Source organism: Pyxicephalus adspersus, chromosome 8 (assembly GCF_032062135.1).
Source record: "Pyxicephalus adspersus chromosome 8, UCB_Pads_2.0, whole genome shotgun sequence".
Taxonomy (NCBI): Eukaryota; Metazoa; Chordata; class Amphibia; order Anura; family Pyxicephalidae; genus Pyxicephalus; species Pyxicephalus adspersus.
Genome location: NC_092865.1, coordinates 44536697 through 44559870, shown reverse-complemented (window position 1 = coordinate 44559870; position 23174 = coordinate 44536697). Strand labels below are relative to the sequence as shown.

General features: G+C 43.5%; 1 protein-coding gene across 2 annotated transcripts in view; it reads right to left on the bottom strand.

The window, feature by feature from the left end:
- The window catches only part of CAMKV (CaM kinase like vesicle associated), a 44111-nt gene that overhangs the window by 13636 nt on the left and 7301 nt on the right, over window positions 1-23174 (bottom strand). The window contains exons 1-3 of one of the 2 annotated variants that reach the window (XM_072420328.1): window positions 1620-1695; window positions 969-1070; window positions 385-516 (exon numbers count right to left, since the gene is read on the bottom strand). In XM_072420328.1, coding sequence (XP_072276429.1) covers window positions 385-516; window positions 969-1063 — 227 coding nt within the window. In that variant the 5' untranslated portion in view covers window positions 1064-1070; window positions 1620-1695. Of the gene's footprint in view, window positions 1-384; window positions 517-968; window positions 1071-1619; window positions 1696-23174 lie in introns of those variants that run through there. The other variant, XM_072420326.1, reaches the window with a different exon arrangement.

Here is a 23174-nt window from a genome sequence, read left to right as displayed (position 1 = left end):
GATATATACAGGTGTATAGGGAACAATCCCTACAGTGGGATATATACAGGTGTATAGGGAACAATCCCTACAGTGGGATATATACAGGTGTATAGAGAACAAATCCTACAGTGGGATATAAACGGGTGTATAGTGAACAACCCCTGCAGTGGTATATATACAGGTGTATAGGAAACAGTCCCTACAGTGAGATATATACAGGTGTATAGGGAACAATCCCTGCAGTGGGACATATGGAGGTGAATAGGGAACAATCCCTACAATAGAATATATACAGGTGTATAGGGAACAATCCCTACAGTGGGATATATACGGGTGTATAGGGAAAAATCCCTACAGCGGACAGTGTATGGGTATTTAGAAGGGTAAACACCGGTAGCTCACATTTTCAGGATGTTGATCTCATTTTTGGCCGCCTTGCGGACTTTGCGCCCATCTCTCTTCAGGAAACGTTTGCAGGTGTAGAGTTTTCCGGATGATTTGTCTTTGGCTCTGAAGACTTCGCAGAATTCCTCTCTGTGGGGTACAACAGTTGTCTGAGTGATGCCTTCTACCTCCTGCAATGGCCCCCCCTCCCCATCTTTTCCAGGTAATTGTATTAGCAGATCATTTCACTGCTGGGCTCCTCTTTGCTCATTTTCTGCTTCTTTTTATAACCAGCAGCGCATTCCCTGCCATGTTTTTCTATCATTCTGTGAATCATGTGACCATCCTTCTCCCTCTCCTTCTCTTCTATATCACAGCTTGTCATCTATCTGTCACTAGGAGTGCGCACACTTTACAGTTTCTCATGTGATGAATTGTAGGATTTATTTGTTTTCTCTCCTGACAGATATACCCTGGGACTAGGAAACCTTAAAGGAGATAAGAACGGAAGATCCCTACGAATGACCAGAATCTTACAATCAATTGATTTGGACAATATGGTCCCACAGAGGAGCCGCTTTGTAATTTCAAATCATACTCACGTCTTGATGAGCTGGCCCAAATCATATTTGTCGCTGACTTCTGTGGGTTGATTGTAATCCTTTTTGTCACCTAACGTTACACATCCAAACGGCATTGCCCGCCTGCAGGGAAAGAGGACATTGTAAATGATACAGCCGAGGGGCCCCAGATAATAAGAATCGCTTACATTGTTATCAGACTCAGGAATATCGGCAAAAAGCTCCCAGTGCACACACAATAGGGAATTTACTAAAGGAGTCAGGAAAAATGACCGACCAATCCGAGTCAACATTTATACAAAACTGTCCATGTGATTTTCTTCTATCTTAACAATATAACCAATATAATATAAACCTGCGCAGTTCGGCCCTGAACACAGAGATAACGAGCATATCAGAAAAGAAGACAATACACAGAGGATTTTTCTTGGTTCAAAGTTTTCTGTGACGTTCTATAAACACATGAGTTAAAATAATCCCTGCTCTCCGCAAATGTGTTATATAGGATGTGGAGGGTGGGGGGAGATCTCTCCATTTATTATATTGCTTCTTTATATAGCTCCAACTGCTATTGCCATGGATTTCAGAATTACAAATCGTTCCCAGCCTGCAACACAGCTTACAATCTAATCCCCCTCTCTGAGACAAACATAGTGACAAACGTGCACTCACCCTTCTTTCCTTCCCTTTCTTTCTTCCTTCCCCCACCGTTTCCTTTTCTCACACTTTTCTCTGCTCCTCTCCTGTCCCTGCCTTTCCCTCCCTCTCTCTTTACTGGTCCTTCCTTCTCCACCACCCTCGTGCAAACTCTCATCATCTCCTATTATTATTATGATTATTATTATTAATATACTGTATTGATAAAACACAATGTACAATAGGATTTGTAAATAACAAATACAATGACACAGGAGGAGGAGAGGACCCTGCCCTAAAGAGCTTACAATTCTTTTTATTTCTCTCTTATCTCCTCACTCTCTTTCCTTTCTTGATTTCCTCTCTTCCTCACCTCTTTCTCTCTGTTTTTCTCTATTCTTTCTTCTCTCCCCATTTTATTTCCTTTATCTCCTTCTCATCATTTGTAGACATCACTTTTCTTTTTACTTCTTTTTTTCTCACCCCTCTATTTTTCCTCTCTCCCATCTTTTCTTCCATACCCCCTTCACTGTCTCCCCCTTTCCTTTTTTTACCTCCCTGTCTCTTCTCATTTCTTGTTCCTCTTTTATCTCGCTTTCCCCTTCTTCCCCCTCTATTATCTCTCCCTTCTTTCTTTCTCTCTCATCAGTTTCTTAACTTATCTTTATCTCTCTTTTCCCCTCTACTTCTTCATCTCCTCTTCCTTTTTCTATCATTTTTTTCTATCTCTTCCTATTTATGTCTTCCTTTTCCTATTTCCACCTCTCTCTTTCCTTCAGGGTCCCTCTCTTCTTCCTCTCTCTTTTTCTTCTTCTCTCTGTTCTCTTCTCTTTTCATCGATCTCTCTCTTCTCTCCCCATTTTCTCCTCTTACTCTCTATTTACTTCCAAATCTTTCTCTCCACCTCTTTCTCATCTTTCTTTTTTTTCCCTCTTATTGCTTTCGCCTCTCCTCTTTCTATCTCTCTCACTCTTTTCTTTCCCCCCTCTTTTTCTCATTTCTCCTCTCCCTTCATTATCACCTTCTCTCTTCCTCTTTACATTCTCTCTTTCTCCCTTTGTCTCCCTCTCTCTCATCTTTCTTTTTCTCCCTCTCTCTCCTCACCTCTCCTTCCATCTCTCTCTCCTCTCCTCTTCCCATCTCTCCCTTTCATATCTCTCCCCTCTCCTCTTCCCACCTCTCCCTTCATCTCTCTCCCCTCTCCTTTTCCTACCTCTCCCTTCATCTCTCCCCCCTCTCCTCTTCCCACCTCTCCTTCCATCCCTCTCTCCTCTCTCCTCTTCCTACCTCTCCCTTCATCTCTCTCCTCTCCTCTTCCCACATCTCCTTCCATCCCTCCCTCCTCTCTCCCCTCTCCTCTTCCCACCTCTCCCTTCATCTCTCTCCCCTCTCTTCTTCCCACCTCTCCTTCCATCCCTCTCTCCTCTTCCTACCTCTCCCTTGATCTCTCTCCTCTCCTCTTCCCACCTCCCTTTCCATCCCTCTCTCCTCTCTCCCCTCTCCTCTTCCCACCTCCCCTTCCATCCCTCCCTCCTCTCTCCCCTCTCTTCTTTCCACCTCTCCCTTCATCTCTCTCCACTCTCTTCTTCCCACCTCTCTTTCCATCCCTCTCTCTCCCTTGATCTCTCTCCTCTCCTCTTCCCACCTCCCCTTCCATCCCTCTCTCCTCTCTCCCCTCTCCTCTTCCCACCTCCCCTTCCATCCCTCTCTCCCCTCTCCTCTTCCCACCTCTCCCTTCATCTCTCTCCCCTCTCCTCTTCCCACCTCTCCTTCCATCCCTCTCTCTTCTCTCCTCTTCCTACCTCTCCCTTCATCTCTCTCCTCTCCTCTTCCCACCTCTCCTTCCATCCCTCTCTCCTCTCTCCCCTCTCCTCTTCGCACCTCTCCCCCTCTCCTGTGCTGTATACAGGTAGTAGAATTCTTCTCTTCCTTATAGAGTGGCATTCATGGAGTGCACTGTGTATATGTCTGTGTAAGCTTTTTGTAGTTCCCCCAGGATGGGGGCTCGGTGCACCCGCAGAGCGATGCGTAGTGACAGCACACAGGGGCTGTGCGCTCACTGACCTGGAAATGGAGCACTTAGGGGAAGACAAGCTTCATCTACCTCAGGATTTACACAGACTTCACATGCCAACTGCTGGCTGCACCCACCGCAGAGCCTCTATGATGTCATCCATATAAGGCTGACCCTCGGACCTCAGCAAGAGCTGGGACCCCCTACAGCAGGTCAAGGTGTCCCCATCATCAATTCCAGACAAAAAGTCCCAGTGTCACCAAGATGAAGGGGTTGAGGAGGTTGCCTGAAGGCCCCCGAGGGCCACAGACACAGTGCAGTATCTTCTTTTTTAACAACACAAATGCCCCATCACTATTACAAGATACCCCCATGAAAATCCGGGGACACCAAGAACACAGTGCCATATAACCCAGTGTCGCTTTATATATAGAATACTGAACCAGCACTGGTTCCTCCTCCGCACACTGTTACCTTATATACCGGTTACTGATTCAGTACTGCTTCCTTCTTATCTGACCATACACACACCTTCACCTATATAAAGGTTACTGAACCAGCACGGCTTCCTCCTCCACACTTTGTTACCTTATATACAGAATATTGATCTAGCACTACTTCCTCCTTCTTTTTCAGGCGATACACACTGTCACCTGTATACAGATTACTGAACCAGTGCTGCTTCCTCCTCCACCATCAGAGAAGAGACCTGGCCTGAGCTCAGCCTACAGGGAAAATGCTGAGCACCACACACACGCTTCCCTCCATACATGCGGTTGTTGTTTTTAGTGTTTTCCCTGTAGGCTTCCTTCTCTGCCATCTTGTTATCTCTGCAGCTTTATTCTCCATTCCCAGTGTCCCAAATGTTCGGCTCTCAGGCTGCACAAAGCATATTTTTTGCTGTGTAATCTGCCAGCTCGCTCATCTGACATCTTGTTGGCGCATTACAACATGTAAGAACATTTGTTACATTTCACATGCTACATTTCCTCCATTCCTCCCTCATGCAACAATGGCAGAGTCAGACATGGAATGGGATATAATTCACAAAGCTTTCACACCATGAGAGGAATTTGAGCAGCTGAATACACTGATAAAATACAAAAGTGTTTTACCTGTCCATCCAGTGCTCAGATTTACAAATCTCTGCTTTATAGTGCAATCTGACAAGCTAGGGGGACCTAATCTTTATCTGCTGCAGTTTCAGCTTCACTTACAGCTCTCATTCCCACCTTGAGGGAGAAAAAGCAGCAATCGGATTCCCTCATCTTTCTGTAACCACTCTTTCCTCCTATCGGAATTCTCCATGCACTTCAGTGCACTTGATTGGCTTGTTGTGCTGCTTTTTTCTCTCTCAATCTCAGTTGTACTGGGACTAGAGTACAATGTGCTTATACTTTCTTGTATGTATTTGTCTCTTATATCTGCATGGAGTTTTACATAAAGAATAGTCACATGAATAAAATAAGAATCCTCATCAGTGTGTTAAAGTTTTGTGAAGCCCCCAGCAGCCAATTCTTGATTTATTTCTCGATTGTCTGCGCAGCCTTTTCGGAGAGACGACCCGCCGAGGGGAGCGCGTCGGAGGATGAGTTCATCAAAGAGCTCTTTTTTACCTTTGGTAAAACGTGAGCGCGCGGTCACGTGAATTCTACTCGGGTCATATTTTATTCATTGCGGCCGTCCTCTCATCTCCCCACATTCTTTGTCTTGCTCATCTTTTTTTTCAGTCGTCTTTGAGCTCCAGAGGGGAGCCTGATGCAATGATGTATATTTTTAATGCCGCCGCGTTACGTGTGTTGAGTATTCGTCTTTTACTTATTAATGACCTACAAAATAATTGATCTGCGGCGAGTGATAAAGAAACAGCAATATATACATGAAAAGGAATGCGCGAAAGATCAGGCGAATAATTTGCCAATCGGAGGAGTTGAAGCTCAGATAATGCGGATTTGATGTCTCCGCCATCATTAGCGGTAACGTCCGGTGTCAGGTCGCTGTCACACGGCCGCAGTAATAGATTGGCAGGAACGACTTTTGAAGCCTCGGCTGTCCTCATGAACGACGCTTTACATTCATTTCCTTCTGTTGGATTCCAGGCTCACCCAGCACAAAATGTTCACCACCACCAGTTCATCAATCCGATCTTTTCTCTTCATTAGGTCCATGGTCATGTGGGAGCTTTGCTTGTCTTTCCACAATGGATTGATGATGCCGGATTTACGAAGGTCCTTGTGGCCTTGACAGCTTTTCCCTGACCTCGGATTTAAAGTGAACCTGTCTTTAGATTTACTCTTTCAAGCTCAGTAATGTATTCATGTAATCATTATCTCTCACTGAGATCACAGTATAATGAGCAGCAATTTTTAGATCACATATCCACCTCTTATTGTGTGCTAATTCCACCACCCGCTAGATTGTAAGCTCTTTGGGGCAGGGTCCTCTCCTCCTTCTGTGTCGCTGTCTGTATCTGTCTGTCAACCCCTATTTATTGTACAGTGCTGCGTAATATGTTTGCGCTATATAAATACTGTTTATTATTATTAATAATAATAATAATAATAATAATAATATCAGTAATAATTTTAATATTATGTGGAAGGTCCTTATTAGGTCGCTTCCTGTTATAAGGTGACAACGCTCTGTCCCTGTCTCCCAATTATTCTCACATAATATTATACAGGCACCAAGTGGAGGCCATTTAAACACATGTGGTGCAGTGTTGTCACCGTACGGAAACGCCCTGAGAAATTTTCCTTTATATGGGGACGTTGGCTGGGCTGTTCTTGCCTCTGATTGGCTGATAGCAGCCCCATACCCGTTGGGACTATTATAACGCACAGAACTGATGACCGTGGACACCTCTGTCACGGAAGGCGGGTGAAACCTCTCAATAACATCCGTTACAGAAACAATTAGGGGGAAAATTCATTCTCATTGATCTCTTCTTTTGTCCCAGTCAGCAGAGGCTGTGAAATTGATGGAGAGACGTTGGATTCACTGATAGCTGCGCTCTTCATTTGTTCCGCTATAAGTAGCTGCAAGTTCAGCGCTCTATAAGAGCGATGCTTCCAGCCGCAGTTTAATAATCCTTCCCAACATAAACGCCATTCAATACAAAAGCGCCATGAATTATAAATGAATTTACCGCTCTAATAATGGCGTATTGTGCGCAGATCACAGAACTAATGAGCAGAGTGATGCAAAGTACCAAGAAATAAGTTCACCCTGCTTGATGAATGGGCCCCAAAGTTAGAACATTTACATGAGACAAAGTCACAATTCAACCCAATAAACACAACGCTAAAGAGAACCTGTAATAGAAAAAACATGGAGCCACCATTACACCATTCCTGTGCAGAACAAGCATGCAGCATTGTAAAGTAGATGAACACCCAACTGGAGTGCATGCGGACAGGAAGTGGCGGCAAAAAGCTGCAAGAGATCGGTAAACCTGGGATAATCAAAAGGAAACAAGAATTGAATTTAAAAAAAAAAAGGAGCTTGTGATACACAAAGCAAATGGAATGTTAAAGGGTTCACATCTATTTTAAATCTGTTTAATATGATTATATTTTCATTCCCAGGTTCATTCACAGCCAGACGGTGCTCAGGAAGAGAATTCTATCAGATGCAATGGGGTTGATTTACTAAAGGAATATTGCCTGTTCACATAGCAAAGGGAATTATCACCTTGTAAGTGATTTTTCTCTATGTGAATAAGGTGAAGCTCTGCTGACGTCAGCAATCCAATTATGTACAAGAAATCAAGATTTTCTTGCACCTTTCTACAGGTTTATGATGATTTCCTTCCTTTCCTTGTGATTTGGTATTCTTTAAAAAGTAAGCTATAGAAGCACTATGTTCACTTAGCTAAGAGAATTTTTACATTGCACTGTGATAATTCACCTTGGTAGGTGAACAGCCAATATTCCTTTAGTAAATCAGCCCCATTGCATCCATGCAGCTATTACATGCATCGAGTCGCATGGCATTTACTGGGTGTCACATCTGTCACAATCTAATTGCAAATCCAAAACCCTAAATTAATCAGAAATAAAATGTGGTGAGCAATGAGGATACTCAGAGAGGCCAATTTACTAAGATATGTGTGATGCTGATCCCAAAAACAAAAGAATCGGCTTTAACCTTTAAACAAAGCATGGAATCTGATTGGTTGTCGCAGCTCCTATTTTTAGCATCTTACCGATTCCCATGAAGGAGGGACCTTGTGTGACCCTAGAACATCACCCAATATATCTGTGACTTCCAAGTCTCTTTATTTACCATCTGAAACCCCATCCATGGTGTGTTGGTGACTGCTGGGCAATGATCTGATACTAGCCGGCATCATCCATCCCCTCATTATAAGTAATTAGGATTTTTAGATATAGAGTGTGGTTAAAACTCTGAAATTGAGAAACAGATCAGTAGAAGGGTGATGTCTGAACAAGATGGTGCCATCTTTGCAGAGGTAAAGGCTGATACTGCATTGTCAGGGTGAGTATTGCAGCCTCTGTAAGGGGTAGAAATACCTGGAAGTGTCACACTGACACATTACGCAGTATACTGCACTGACCATAAATAATACATGAGATGACAGGTTCACTTGTGATACTAAGAGGAACTGAAGCTAAGCTCTTTCGGAGGATCTGATTGGTGCACATTGGCCTCTCGTGGCTGCATGAGGACATCTTCGGTATTTTTGGATACAACGTTTCCATAATAAGTTTAGAAATGTTCATACATTTGCAAGTATAATATGACAATTAGTTGTTCAGTTACCGGCTGGTGCAATGAAATATATTGAGGCCCTGAGGCAAAACTCATGGAAGCCTCCGAATCTTTTAGTCCTTGCTGACAACGAGAAGTGGGGTCACCTGTCTTCAATAATACCAATTCTGACGCTGCGTGTCACTAATGGGGGTCGCCATGTGACTGGGATTTGGGTCACACCTCTTCCAGCAATTCTCAATTTATAAATAATCCCATTTCACTTTTCACACCCATCCCAATTACAATGACAGCTCGAGGGGCAGATAAGGAAAGACAGCATGAGATTTACCCCAACAACCCCAGACAAATCACAGGGCTTTATTTACTAAATATGTCTACAGCAGGTGGATTCCAGCAGAATAAACCAGAGAGACAAAGCAAAAGTCAGAGGGGTTGGAGAAGAAATATGGAGACTTCTCTCACCACTTCATATTGTGTGACAGCTACAGCCAGGGATGAATTATAGACGGGGTGACTCCACCTATAACAAGTATTCTGTCTTATATTGTCTGACTTTTTTCTAGGCATGGACCCCACAGTGCCAGTGAAGATGTCACATGGTATCCAGCACCAAGACGTTATCTGTAAATGATAAGTTGGTGCCTCATAGAGCAGACTTGTTTGTTCAGCATATTGCACAGATTCTTGATTGGTTTGGTATATGAGGAATTTGGAGTTTAAGTCAACATCTTCATCTCTTGTCATGTTCCTCAAATAATTCCTGGTCAAATTTGCAGCATTGGCAGTGCACACTATTGAGCTAAATAAGGGCACTGCCATCAGGGAATACTACCAATATCAGAAAATACCACCACCATCAGACAATACTACCGCCATGAAAAAATACCACCGCCATCAGGGAATACCACAGCCATCAGGAAACATCACCACCATCAGAGAATACCACAGCGATTAGGACATACCACCATCATCAGGACATACCACCATCATCAGAGAACACCACCGAAATCAGAGAATACCACCACCATCAGAGAATGCACTGCCATGAGAAAATACCACCGGCATCAGGGAATACCACTGCCATCAGAGAATGCCACCGCCATTGGAGAATACCACTGCCATCGGAGAAAACCAATACCATGAGAAAATACCACTGCCATCAGAGAATACCACCACCATCACAGAATACCACCGCCATCAAAGAATACCACCACTATAAGAAAATACCATCACCATCAGGAAATACTACCACTATCAGAAAATACCACTGCCATCAGGAAACATCTCCATCATCAAAGAATACCGCAGCCATAAGAGGATACCACTGCCATCAGAGAATACCACCGCCATCAGGAAATGCCATCACCATCAGTGAATACCACCACTAGTAGAGAATATCCCCGCCATCAGAGAATACCACCACTAATAGAGAAGACACCACCTTCAGAGAATACCACTGCTATGAGAGAATACCATTGTCATAAGGGAACATCACCGCCATGAAGGGGTGTATGGGGTCTGCAATAATCTTTAGATAGGTGATATTGATCCAAGGTATCCTAGTAAAGTGTTATCCATGGCATCGCACTGCCTCCACTGTTCCGACTTCTTCCCACAATGCATCCTGTTGCCGTCTCTTCCCCAGTCTCACACCCGCCTGACCCTTCAGGTGGACCTCTCATCTAATATATTTTGCCTATAATAAAAGACGTATAAACATTCACTTAGGGTGAATCATTCCCTGTAATAAACACATGCATCAGTCCCATGCACCGCATGTCTGGTGGTTCTCACGTTCACAACTTTATTCATTTGTGCCTATAGCGTTATTGATCGTTGGTTACAATCATATTGATAGCACAGTTATATCTGACTGTCCAGCTGGAGGAGATCGGTAAATACTGAGATAAAATATTCCCCCAGTGGGTGAATAAAGAGAGCAGCCATGACACACAATGATGCCTTGATTAACCACAGTGCTAAGTGATGTGCATTGTCCGGGTGTTTGAGGTGCACACAAAGCACACAGAGCACAAAGTTCTCTTTATTGCTCGTCACCTTGATTCACTCTTTAGTAAATCTGGGCTCATATGACACGTCGGTCTATCTGACATGACAGACTGGCAGATGTCTCCTGTCTGGTGATTGACAGATTGATGCCAAGCTCCGGTGCTGCAATCTGCACCCTTTGTAGGTACGTAGTGAAACAGATGGAGGGTCTTTAGGAAGAGCTGTGCGGTTCCATAATGAATTCCAGGAACAGAAAGCCGCGGGCCGCTCCCTACCTCCACCCCACCTGACTCCCATGCCACCATTACCTGTGACCTGAATTCTGCTTGTCAGTCACAAACTGGGGCAGGAAAATTCTACACTCGTGTTGTTACCACTTGCCCAGGACCCAGTCACAGAGCCCAAATGTCACCATCATCACCCATAAGAGGACCTATGAGGAAACAAAATTACACCTGCCACAACCCAAAATTACAAATAATAGAAAAAGGAAGGAGGGGGGACTGTAAAGGCAGTATATATATATATATATATATATACACACAAACATAATTATGTTGCCGAGGAACTAACAGTTGTAAAATTCAGCAATACCAGTAACATTGACATTTTTTATTTATGAATATTAAAAACAAGCGTTAACACAGAAAGCCATGCAAACTAAATGTGCATGAATCATTCCCTATGTGTTTTGTGGATCTAACTAACTAACTTACTGGATGGACAGACATACAACCATGTGACTGACACATTGGGGTTGGGAAAAGGTTTGGAGCTGCTTGGATGGCCAAGGAGAGGTTGGAAATTTTCAGTAAATTCCCTCGTGTGTGATATTGTCTGTAAAAAAAATTGGAGTTGGTAATTTCCTGTCCAGAATCATGACAGGGTCACCGCTGCTGTCCAGTTTTTGGGTCAGCACACAGAGGACTGCGAATCAGGAGATGCAGCATTAATATTCTTCGTTCGGGAATCTTCACCCTTCGATATAAAACAATGTGACAGAGTGCCCTTTACACGCAGAGCACATTGCAGTTTGCCCTGGAGTGACAAACTGGCTGCATCCAACACTTCCCCTCCTGAAATACATTCAGTGTAAATCCGCAGAGATGTGCAGTGCTCAGGGGAGGACAATGATGGAGAATCTGCCACTGACCACACACTATGCAATCTGATTGTACAATCTCCTTTAGATTTACCTAAACCATCATACGTTACATGACGACAAACATCCAATCTACCATTTGCATCAGATCTTATATTATATGGCTTAGATTGTACAATAACATTGTATGGTGAAGGGTCGGCTTACTTCTGTAACATTGTGGTCATTCTGCGGCTCTGTGATGTCACTGTGACAAAATTCGGGGTCAGAGGACTGTTGGTCTGTCCAGCCTTGGCTGGGGGTGGTTTCAACGTAGTTTGGCATTGCCAGAAAATCTGCTTGGAATTCAGCTTGCCCAGAATTTGGTGAAATCTGTGGAATGTCTGTGGACACTTCCGGGTAGGTATATCTATTCAAGTGTATTTAGGGGGGGGATATGATGAAATATTGTCTATATTAGAGGATGAATACATCAAACAAAACACAGACATACATTGTACATGTATAACACGGAGAACATACACATCATACATATATAACATGTAAGATGTACACATCATACAACATACATACATTTACATACAATGTAAATATGAAACGTGGGGCTCATGTTGTGAGTAAAGAACATAAGGGACGTATACAACATACAACACAGACATACATTGTACATGTGGAACATCTGCTTCCTGCAGTGTGCATGTAACATAGGAGACATATACATCATACATATATAATACACAATATGTACACATCATACAACAAACATCACAGACATACATTATACATGTATAACACAGAGGACATACACAACATAGACATACACTGTACATATGGAACATCGGGCTCATGTTGTGTGTATAGAACATAAGGGAGGTATACAACATACAACATAGACATACATGTGGAACATCTGCTTCCTGCAGTATGCATGTAATTTAGAGGAATTATATATATCATACATATATAATATACAAGATGTACAACATACAACAAAGACATACATCATACAAGTGGAACATTGAGCTTCTGTAGTGTCTATAGAACATCGAAGACGTATAAATCATATATATATAACATGGTGGATGTACACATGCAACATTGGCCCCTGAAGTGTATATACAGTAACATACAGAGCACATACATTGTACATATTTAGCACAGAGGATGTACAGATCATACACCGTACAACACAGACATACATTGTACATATAAAAAACAGAGGATGTAATTATTGTTTAGGTGGGGAAAAGAGAAAAGAAATCTCATTGATTAGTTTAAAAGAAAAAGATGTTTTTAGAGTCTCAGTTTTCTGCCAAAATCCCAATATTTTACTTGTTATTTATCCATATCACACACAGGATGTACACGCTGTACAACATACAACACAGACATACATCATACATACAGAATATTGGCCTCCCGTGGTGTAAATACATTCTACATATAGAAAATATAGAGGAGACCTAAACACTGTACATACATAGCACATACAGGATATACACATTGTACATCGGCCCCTGCGGTGTGTCAATAACATAGATCATACAAATATAACATGGAATACATATATACTGTACATATAGAACATTGAGAATGTATACACTGTACAAGCAGAACATCAGCCCCATGTGGTGTGGTCATGTGACCGTCCCCTCCAGGTGCACATACAGGTCAGGTGTGCATTCTCTACATACAGATCACGTGTGCATTGTGGGCGTGCTGACATTGTACAGTGAGTCATGCAGTAAACATGGCGGCTCAGGTACATGCGGAGGATGAAATGCATTTAACTTTATAGTGGGGTTAAATCTAGGTGTTTCTATGGTAACCCCATCCACAGCCACTGCCGCACTATTCTCGCATCATTGTCATGTGTCTGATACCAAGACATGGGGTACAGAGAGTATAGGGGACATCAGGAAAAGGGGACAAGAGGGAAAGAGGGGAGCAGGAGATGGAGGGAGGGGGAGCCGGAGATAAAAAGTAGGGACAGGACATAAAGAGAGCGGGGATGGATGTGGGAGAGATGGGGGGGGACAAGAGATGGACAGGGAGGGACAGGAGATGGAGAGTTGGGGAACAGGACAGGAGATGACGAGGGGGGAGGGGACAGGAGATAGAGTGAGCCGGAGATAAAAAGTAGGGACAGGACATAAAGGGAGAGAGGGAGGACAGGGGATAGAGAGAGGATGGACAGGAGATGGAGAGAGGGGGGACAGGAGATGGGAAAGGGGGAACAGGGGATAAAGAGAGGGGGACAGAAGATGGGAGAGAGGGGGAACAGGAGATGGGAGCGAGGAGGGGACAGGAGATAAGAGAGAGGCAGCAGGAGATGGAAAGAGAGGGGACAGGAGATGAAAGAGAGGGAGGGGACAGGAAATGGGAGATATGGGGACAGGATATGGAGAGAGGAAGGACAGGAGATGGGAGAGAGGAGGGACAGGATATGGAGAGAGGAAGGACAGGAGATGGAGAGAGGAGGGACAAGAGATGGAGAGAGGGAGGACAGGAGATGGAAGGGGACAGGGGATGAAGAGAGGGGGACAGGAGATGGCAGAGAGGGAGAACAGGGGATGGAGAGAGGATGGAGAGGAGATGGAGAGAGGGGGGAACTGGAGATGGGTAAGGGGAAACAGGGGATAAGGAGAGGGGGACAGGAGATGGGAGAGAAGAAGGGACAGGAGATAAGAGAGAGGGGGCAGGAGATGGAGAGAGGGGGCAGGAGATGGAAAGAGGGGGGACAGGAAATGGGAGATATGGGGACAGGAGGATGGAGAGAGGGAGACAGGAGATGGGAGAGAGGGGGGACAGGGGATGGGAGAGAGAGGGAACAGGAGATAGAGAGAGGGAGGACAGGATATGGAGAGAGTGGGACAAGAGATGGGGACACAGAGGACATGAGATGGAGAGAGGGGGACAGGAGATGAAGGGAGGGGAACAGGAGATAGAAGAGAGAGGGAGCAGAAGATGGGAGAGAGGGAGGACAGGAGATGGAGAGAGTGGAGACTCCATTCTCCATTCTGGAAGGGGGGATAATGATGTCAGGGCCTACAGGCCTCCTACCCATAATTAGGGTGAATTTGGGCAGCACATGAGGTCTGTTGGCAACTTATATTCTACTGCAAAAAAAATTACCCCAAACACCGTGAAGCAGAAAACATTCACTCAGAAATCCCAACACACTCATGTGCCCATCCATATTGATTTATACTGATTGATAACAATTCAGCGTATACCATAATCCCCAAATTAGAAATCCTCTGCTATGAAAATCTGACAATCGTATTGAAAGGTGTGTGGCCCCCGATGAAGCCGCCATAGTTCTGCGTTGTGTGTCGGTTTCCTGGGGCCGCCTGCCAGCCATTCTCTGATAGCGGAGTGTAAATTATTATTTCTGTCTCTGCGATGAGCAGAATAAACAAAGATTTGGCTTCTGTTTCTCCTCTGCAGGATTTGCCCCCAGGCCGCCCCTTGGTAAGGCAATACTGGGGTAAAATTGTCTTATTGCTGAGTGTCGGCTCCTAATACAGAACTGAAAGATTACAGCTCAGCTACCTCCATATTAGGCAGGACCTTAAGGAAGGCAGCAGAACAACATTTTCTCTGGACTGGAAGGCAGAACGGTCATGGAACTGGAATCTCACCCCAGAACAACCTAAATAAATCTGGATCACCGCTTAGACTTTAGAATTCTCCCCATAGAATAAAATGATCTCAGATCTTTTAACTATTTCTGATTTTGGGAATTTGTTGGGAAATATAAAGCGTGATATTTGTATGTTCATCACACACCTGGGAATAAAATATAGATGGGGATCACTAAAGAATGATCTCTATTTCAAATTGTTTCTTAAAGTCTTACTGTCTGCAAAGACAAATAATCTCAGATGCCGCCTTTTATCATTATAAACTCTTCCTGGGTCTTAAGTTACCAACTTTGCCTAGGCTGAGACGACGTCATCAGTCTACTGCAGGCTGGAGGAAGCATTTCCTAAGTCTCCTCCCCCTACTGATCAGACTACAACTTTGTAACAAGCACAGGAAAGCTGATGGAGACATTGTGTGTAGGTGGGGTGATGGGGGGGGGTGATCTCTGGGAGAGATAAGAAACACCTGAGGGGGTCACACACACACATAACTGAACATACATAAACATGAAAAAATAAATTCAATTCTAAATCTAGATGGCCGCACACACTGCTAGAGGATTGTACAATCTCTATAAACTATATATGGTGTGACGATCCCTCTTATTTTCTACAAACTATATGGACTGTTGAGGCAGATCTCACATTTTATTTTTGTGGTAAATAGTAAAAAGAGATTTTGCTCCTTAATAAAACATATCTGACCTCCATCACAATTTATTGTATGATAATGGGCAGGGCTACGCAAATCATCCATAAATCAATAATTAAAATGGTCTGCGGTCTCAGATGTCCCCCCCCTCAGTGACTTGTGCCATCCAATGATTGAATTCCGCTGTGTCATTAGCGCCAATCAGATGACGGTCACACAACTTTATTTACGTCACTCGGTTTGAACAGCGCAACCTTCTGATGTGCGCTCTGTACACGTAACATTCAAATTCCAGATGCATCTCCCATGTAATAAAGAATTTCTGCAGAGCTCAGACCTTGACTCCTCCAGCTCACAATCACAATATAATATTCTTCCTGAAGGGATCCAATCTGCCCGCGCTCACCGCATTCTGTATGAGTAACTCACCTGAATTGAGTCTGCAGTCTATGAGAGATAAAGGAGAAGCTCATGGAGACTGAATCATCCGCTGGTTGTCACACTAAGAGAGTGACAATTTCAAGATGAAAATCCTCAGTGAACTCATATACCGTAATAGCAGAACGAGTCCTCCATGTGTGGTAAATGGAAGCTCAGAAGTCCAAGGAAAAAAGTCAATGTCTCACATATATATTTCTATGATAATAATATAATATATGAATGATGTCTGCTGGGAAATACCTTAAATGACCTGTTTTAATTTCTGCTCTCACTCTCCAGTGCTCTGTGCTGGGAGAGCTGAGTAACAGCCACGCCCCTTAACACAAAGGGTCTACAAGTAAGGAGAAAGGGGGTGTGTCTGTCCATAAAGAGGGCATGTCTGATCAGGAGGGGGTGTGTCTGATCAGAGAGGAGGGGGGTGTCTGCGCTTAAAGGGCACATGTCTAATCAGAGAGGGGGCGTGTCTGTCCACAAAGGGGCCATACCTGATCATTAAGGGGGTATCTGATCAAGGAGGGGGCGTGTTTGTCTGTAAAGGAGGCATGTCAGATCAGAGAAGGGATATGTGTCTGATCAAATATGGGGTGTGACTGTCCAGAAAGAGGGCATGTCTGATCAGAGAGAGGGTGTGTCTACAAAGGGGCGTGTCTGATCAAATAGGGGGGGTGTCGGTCCACAAAGGGGGCATGTCTGATCAGAGAGGGGCATGCCTGACTAGAAGAAGGTTAATCTGACCAATAAAGGAGGCAAGCCTTTTCAAAGAGGGGGTGTGTTTGACCAGAAGTGGGCATGTCTGACTGGAAAGAGGAGTGTCTGACTAGAAAGGGGTGTGACTGAACAGAAAGGGGTGTGTCCAACCAGGTCTCTTACTGCTTGCTGATCACTGGGTGCGCTGGGTCAGGGTCCGATGCCTCCATAATCAGGGGACTGACACAATTGCGGCACCAGGTAAGTAGAGGTTGGTAGCTGAATATCTAATAAACTGAAAATCCATTTTCGGTAAATTCAGTTGAGTTTTCATGAATGTGAATCACTGCCACATTATTATTATTATTGGTTTCCCTTTGTTGGTATTTTATGCTGAAAGTTATTTTTAATATAAAGTCAATGATAGAAAAGAAAACTTTGACTTTTTTCCAGTCTGACTGCAGAATCTGAAAACCTTATAGACAGAAAAGTGCTAATTTAATTCTTCAATTTGTCCTTTTTATAACACCAAAATGATATTTCTGGCACAAAATGTAATGAAATTATTACAAATGAAGTGTTGTATTTAGTATATGGATTTTTTGATGTAACACCTACAAAACATTTTAATGAGAACAAAAAAAAAAGGGAGAGAAAGGGGTTAAATATACCCAGTTAGAGATAACAATTGGTTAATCTGAGGATTATTGGGTGGGGCTTCATATGTCCTTTGTAATAAACAATTGCTGCGTTGTGATTGACTGCTGCTGGAGTTTGGCGCTGAGCCTGCGCATTACATATAAAATACTGACCTACCTGTGCCAGCACAACATACCCTGAACAGGAACTCTGACACTCGGGGGAAGGGTCAGTTATGCAAATTGTGACTCCTGATGGCAAAGTCAGCAGCTCTGCCTTAACCTTCACACAGATCCAGAATGTAATCTAAAAATACTAAACAATGAGTCTGATTTCTGGAGACTGGAGAATATAAACCATCCTGGGAGAACCTGGGTGATCCAGCTATTAACTAGTTAACAGGACTTAAGAAAACTGCTGTAAATGCCATTAAATACAACGCAGTAAAGCAGTAGTCCCACCACCTACAACCATCCAGGGGGCGGAGTAATTTTAAACCTTCAGCAGGTATTATCAGATTCCCAGGATGCTCTTGTTCTGAGTCACATGACCAGGTACAAATGCCTTTGTGTTGGGGCAGCTCACATCAAATGAATTCTCAGTCAACGTAAAACATCCCTATTTAATGTACAGTGCTGCGTAATATGTTGGCTATATATAAGTCCTGTTTATTATTATTATTATTATTATTATTATTAATATTAATAATAACTACACTGATATCAGTACTTAGAGTGCGGAGGAACTGCAGGTCACATGACCTAAAATCCTGGGTCCTCATCATGTGACCTGGAGCTGGAGTACCATGGCATCTCCATAATAGAGCAAGAAGATGAGTTCATGGACAGCTGTCTTCCTTCCATTAATCTTTATATATCAATGTAATAAAAACTCGATATCAGCTGAGGTCAAACACACAACCAAGCTGTCATTACCATTCACACTGAACATGACAGCATTAACACCTCACAAATATCACAAATCCTTCTTACTTGTATAAAAACAATACCCCCAGCCCTGGCAACAAAAATCCCATCCCCACCATCTGTCAATCATCATCACTGAGCAATTTCATTGAAAATAGATAAAATAAATAAAAATTGCCACCCAGTAGTTGGATTTACCACATCACACACAGCAATCTGATCTGTATGAAACTGCATTGGGGGCATACAAAATAAATATAATATCCAAATGCCACAAAGGATAAAAATCCACTATGGGGTCTATTTATAAAGGTGTGAATCTGACATTCACTGAAACATATGGACCTAGTAGGTTCTCAACCTGGGAATGCTTCAGCGAATGTTAGATTCACTGCTTTATAAAAAGTACCTTTGTGAGCACCTTTAGAAACCCAGATAATACCAATAAAGAAGCAGTGACATTATCACTGGGCTGTACATAACTTGTGCAGGGAGCTGAGCTGTGGGAGAGGCCAAGAGCCCCACCCACAACATACCTCCTGCAGGAAAATACAGGAGGGGGCGGAGAAAAGACCAATCACCCTGCACAAGAAGAGAGAGCCTCAGTGACCGGTCTGAATAGAGGAAGGTAAAGTGTCACACTGAATGACTGCACAGATCTGAAGGAAATATACAAAGCTCACCAAGATTTCAGTAAGAACACATTTAGCTTATATATTTGCTGCTGTTTATGGAGTTCAGCCCCAAATTATTTTCGGATGTATATTCAAAAAAAGTAAAACGATGACAATATTCCCATAGGAGAAATTCATTATACAGATGTACCATGGGGTCAGTTACTGTATGGACTGTAATTCTTATAATTACATTTGTAATCCCCTCTATGTCCATTGAGTTCCTCCTCAACAAACCCCACACTCTTCGTCCTCCACAGGGGCAATTATAGCCAATGATAATCCACAGTGAGATATCTTCCTAATCCAATGAATACTTCCAAACATTTGGAGACAAGAAAGACACAGTGACCCCATTTTGCACCAAAAAGACTCAAATTCACAAAGCCGTATTATATTTATAGGAATCTTTATCTTCATCAAATCTCATTGGATTCACAGGAGACACAACCCTGTCCTGCCCCTATTTACCCCAACCACGTAAAATGCGGGCTCAAAAAATGATTAGCTACTCACTTTCCTTTTATATTGTCTGTTCATATTAACAAATGTAACATTCAGAGGTTGGATGAAAGGAGTGGCGTTATATTAATAATACTTCCCCCACTCCATGGGTCAGGGTTCTCTTCTCCTCCTCCTGTGTCATTGTTTGTATCTTTGTCATTTGCAACTTCTATTTATTGTACAGCACTGTGGATCATGTTGGCGCTATATTAATACTGTAGGTACATAAAGAATAATTTTTTCTGATTCTGTACATCAGCCAGGAAAGAGGGGTAGAAGGCTTCCTGTTGGTTGCTTTGCATGCAGCAGCAGAGAATAAAAGGATGACTCCGCTGTGCTGTTTATAATTGGACACAACTTGTATTAATCTGCTGATATAACCAGAAATGGGAGTAAGGAATAATAATGGAAGTGATCCACATGGAATACAGCTGGGGTACTAGACTGATTATATATTTACAATTCTCCTAAAGATTCATTACAGTGGGGAATATATTGGATTCCCAACTCACAGTACAGACAGAGCTATACAAGGGGCACTTAGATTGGGCACACAATTTACACCCCCCCCCCCCCCCATTTCTAAGTGCATTAATATACAGTGCTCCTCTCAGTGCACACGGCCTCCCCCCTCGGCTGGTTGACATATGATTGCAGCACCTCTGCTAATAAGTACAGTATTTTCCTGCTGTAATTTCTGCAGTAATGACACCCCTGTAAGATATTATTGCAGCAGTTCCCCCTTCCCCCCACAGTACTGCTGCTCCTCATCCCCAGAGCCCCCTCCATAGTCCACTATGTAATAATTGCACTGTGCAGCTACACCACAGTGGTGATTGGCCTTGTTGACCCCATAAAGCTCCTGGTGGTAAGTGTGAGCATGGTGTGATCAGGGTGTAGAGGCAGGAAAAATAAAACTTTGTGTTCATGTACAGGAAGCGCCGTGTGGGAATTCTAAACTGCATAGAATTTAAAGGTCACAGAATTGGGTTTCATTTCATGGAGGTGTTACTGCTGGTATGTGGAATAGGTCTTCAGGGCGAAATCTGCCTTTATTTGACCAATTTCTTCTAAACCACTTCCTCCTCGATGGTTGGATGTACACTGTTACCACTAAGTACTCAGCACTTTGATGTCCTCCCACCCCAGTTGGGCTTACAGCAAAAAGCAATTTGTGCTACTTTACCAACATGACTTAATTTAAGTGGAGTGACTTTGTCTAGGCTATGATGATCACCTCAGTCTGTTGCAAGCAGGAAAAAGCATTTCTTCAGTCTCCTCTTCGCTAGTGACTGTTGGTTTACCATCATGGCTTTTATAACAGCAAAATGCCGGACCACATAGAAATTATTCATTGTGCTCACTGGTGGAATCAAATCACTATACCTGGCTAGCATTCATATATCTATGTTGTATTTGGTTCTTCCATATTTACATAGCTGGTTTAGTTAGAGTGGCCAATGGTGGGCAGATACAGATTAAAGATCTGCTTGTCTTGGAACAAGATGCACCATGGGTCTCATATGTAGCATGTCAATCCCAAACACTGCAGGGAGGGGGATCAATGCACTCACATTCACTACACCATGGCCCCTTGGTGGTCTAAATGGGCCCAGTCACCACAATGCTGGAATTTAAAAGCTTTGCTGATGACCCTTTGGGCACACTTTGGCCACATTTACCCTACAGGTCCAGCATGAAGTACCAGCCACCATACTGTATACACTCTAGAACATGAGCAAGGCTGGCAGGTAATGTTTGTAGCACTAAAGAGGCCTCCTGTATAGTGCCAAGCAGAGCCACATCATCCACAAGGCAACTTTAGAAGAGCCAACAGCCCAGTGAATATCCCGGGGCCCCAGCTTCAACCTGAATGCTCCTGCATTAAACCAAGGACATTATATATCGATTCAGAACTGGGCACCTCCCTTTCAAATCACAAAGTATGGGGACAAAGGCTGCTACTTGGCCCAGGGCCCCATTCTCCCCTAATAACCCATCTCTGGTACTGAATGTTCTGGTCCATTTACAGACAGGTTCTTCCCTGCAGATAGTTCTGTGACATTCGGCTTTCTCTCTGTCATTGCTCATCCCAGACGGGAACCTTGATGTCCCCATAACCCAGCCTGCCATGTGACAGTACAGATGCTGCAGATCTTCTGACCATGAATGTTCCATCACTCTGTGACCCCGACACATTGCATTACTTCCAGATTCTCTAATTGTCACTGTCAGCTCATCTCTGATGAACAGATCATCCTCTCCATTATCTTACATAACTGGGAGTTGCATCACTGTATGGATGGAATCATAAAATCCTCATCCAGCAACCAGGAAAGAGATTTATATCTTATATCATCCCCAATCACTCAGCTCATTCCATTAAAGCCACAAACAACTGTTGTCACCCACATATATCAGAATGTTCTCACTTTCTCTGAAGGAGTCTCAGCCTTCCCTCACCAAACTAATAACTGGTTACAGGTCCAACTGTTCTTATCACAGCACTGAGCATCAATCCAACCCCCACTCATTGCGGATCCCTCCTCTGATCTGCTGTGTTGTGTTACATTGTGTTATGTCATGTTCAGCGGGATCTCACATCTCATGCTTATTATTCATATTCTAGGACTCATTAATCAAAATGTCTGCTGTGACAATTGACTGATAACGGCCGGTCACAGATTTCATCCAGGTGTCATCTTCCATTTAATCCGATTTATTCTATTATTTATAACTTTCATTCATTTCCCCTTTATTCATTCAATTTTCCCTTTATTTTCTCCTTCTTCTCTTCCCATTTCTCTGACATTCTACACATCTCTCACTCTTCCACATTTACTTTCTCTCTGGTCTCTCTCAATACCTCTCTCTCTTCTCTGTCTCTTCCCTCCACTCTCTCTCTATTTTTACTTTATTCTCCTTCTCTCTCTCTCTCTCTCTCTCTCTCTCTCTCTCTCATCTGTCTGTCTGTCCTTTTCTTGCTCATTGTTCACTCTTGTTCTTGATCTCCCCCTTTCTTTTCTCTTCCTTACTCCCCTCTCTTCCTTTCTCTTTTTCTCTTTCTTCCTTTCATCCTCCTCTCTCTTTGCTCTTTGTGCTCTTTCTTTCTTTTCCTTTCCCCAGCGGGGTGGTGAGTCCCTTCCCCTTGTCCCCCGTTTCCTTGCTTTGTTGTCCTCGTCAAGCACAGACCCTTCCCTTATCTTGTTGCCCCCCCCCCCCCGATACCCAGACCATTTCTTCACCTTGTTGCCCCCCCATACACAGACCCTTCCATTGCCTTTTGCCCCCTAATATACAGACCTTTGACTTGCTCTTCCCAAATACAAAGACCCTTCGCTTTGTTGCCTCCTCAAATACACATAACCTTCTTTCACCTTGTTGCCCCCCCCCCCTTTCTCCATACATAGACTCTTCTATTGCCTTGTTGCCCCTCAATACACAGATGTTTGCCTTGTTGCTGTTCCCCAATACACAGACCCTTGCCTCACCTTGTTGTCTCCAACATAAACAGACCCTTCTATGGCCTTGTTGTCCCCCATACACAAACCTTTGCCT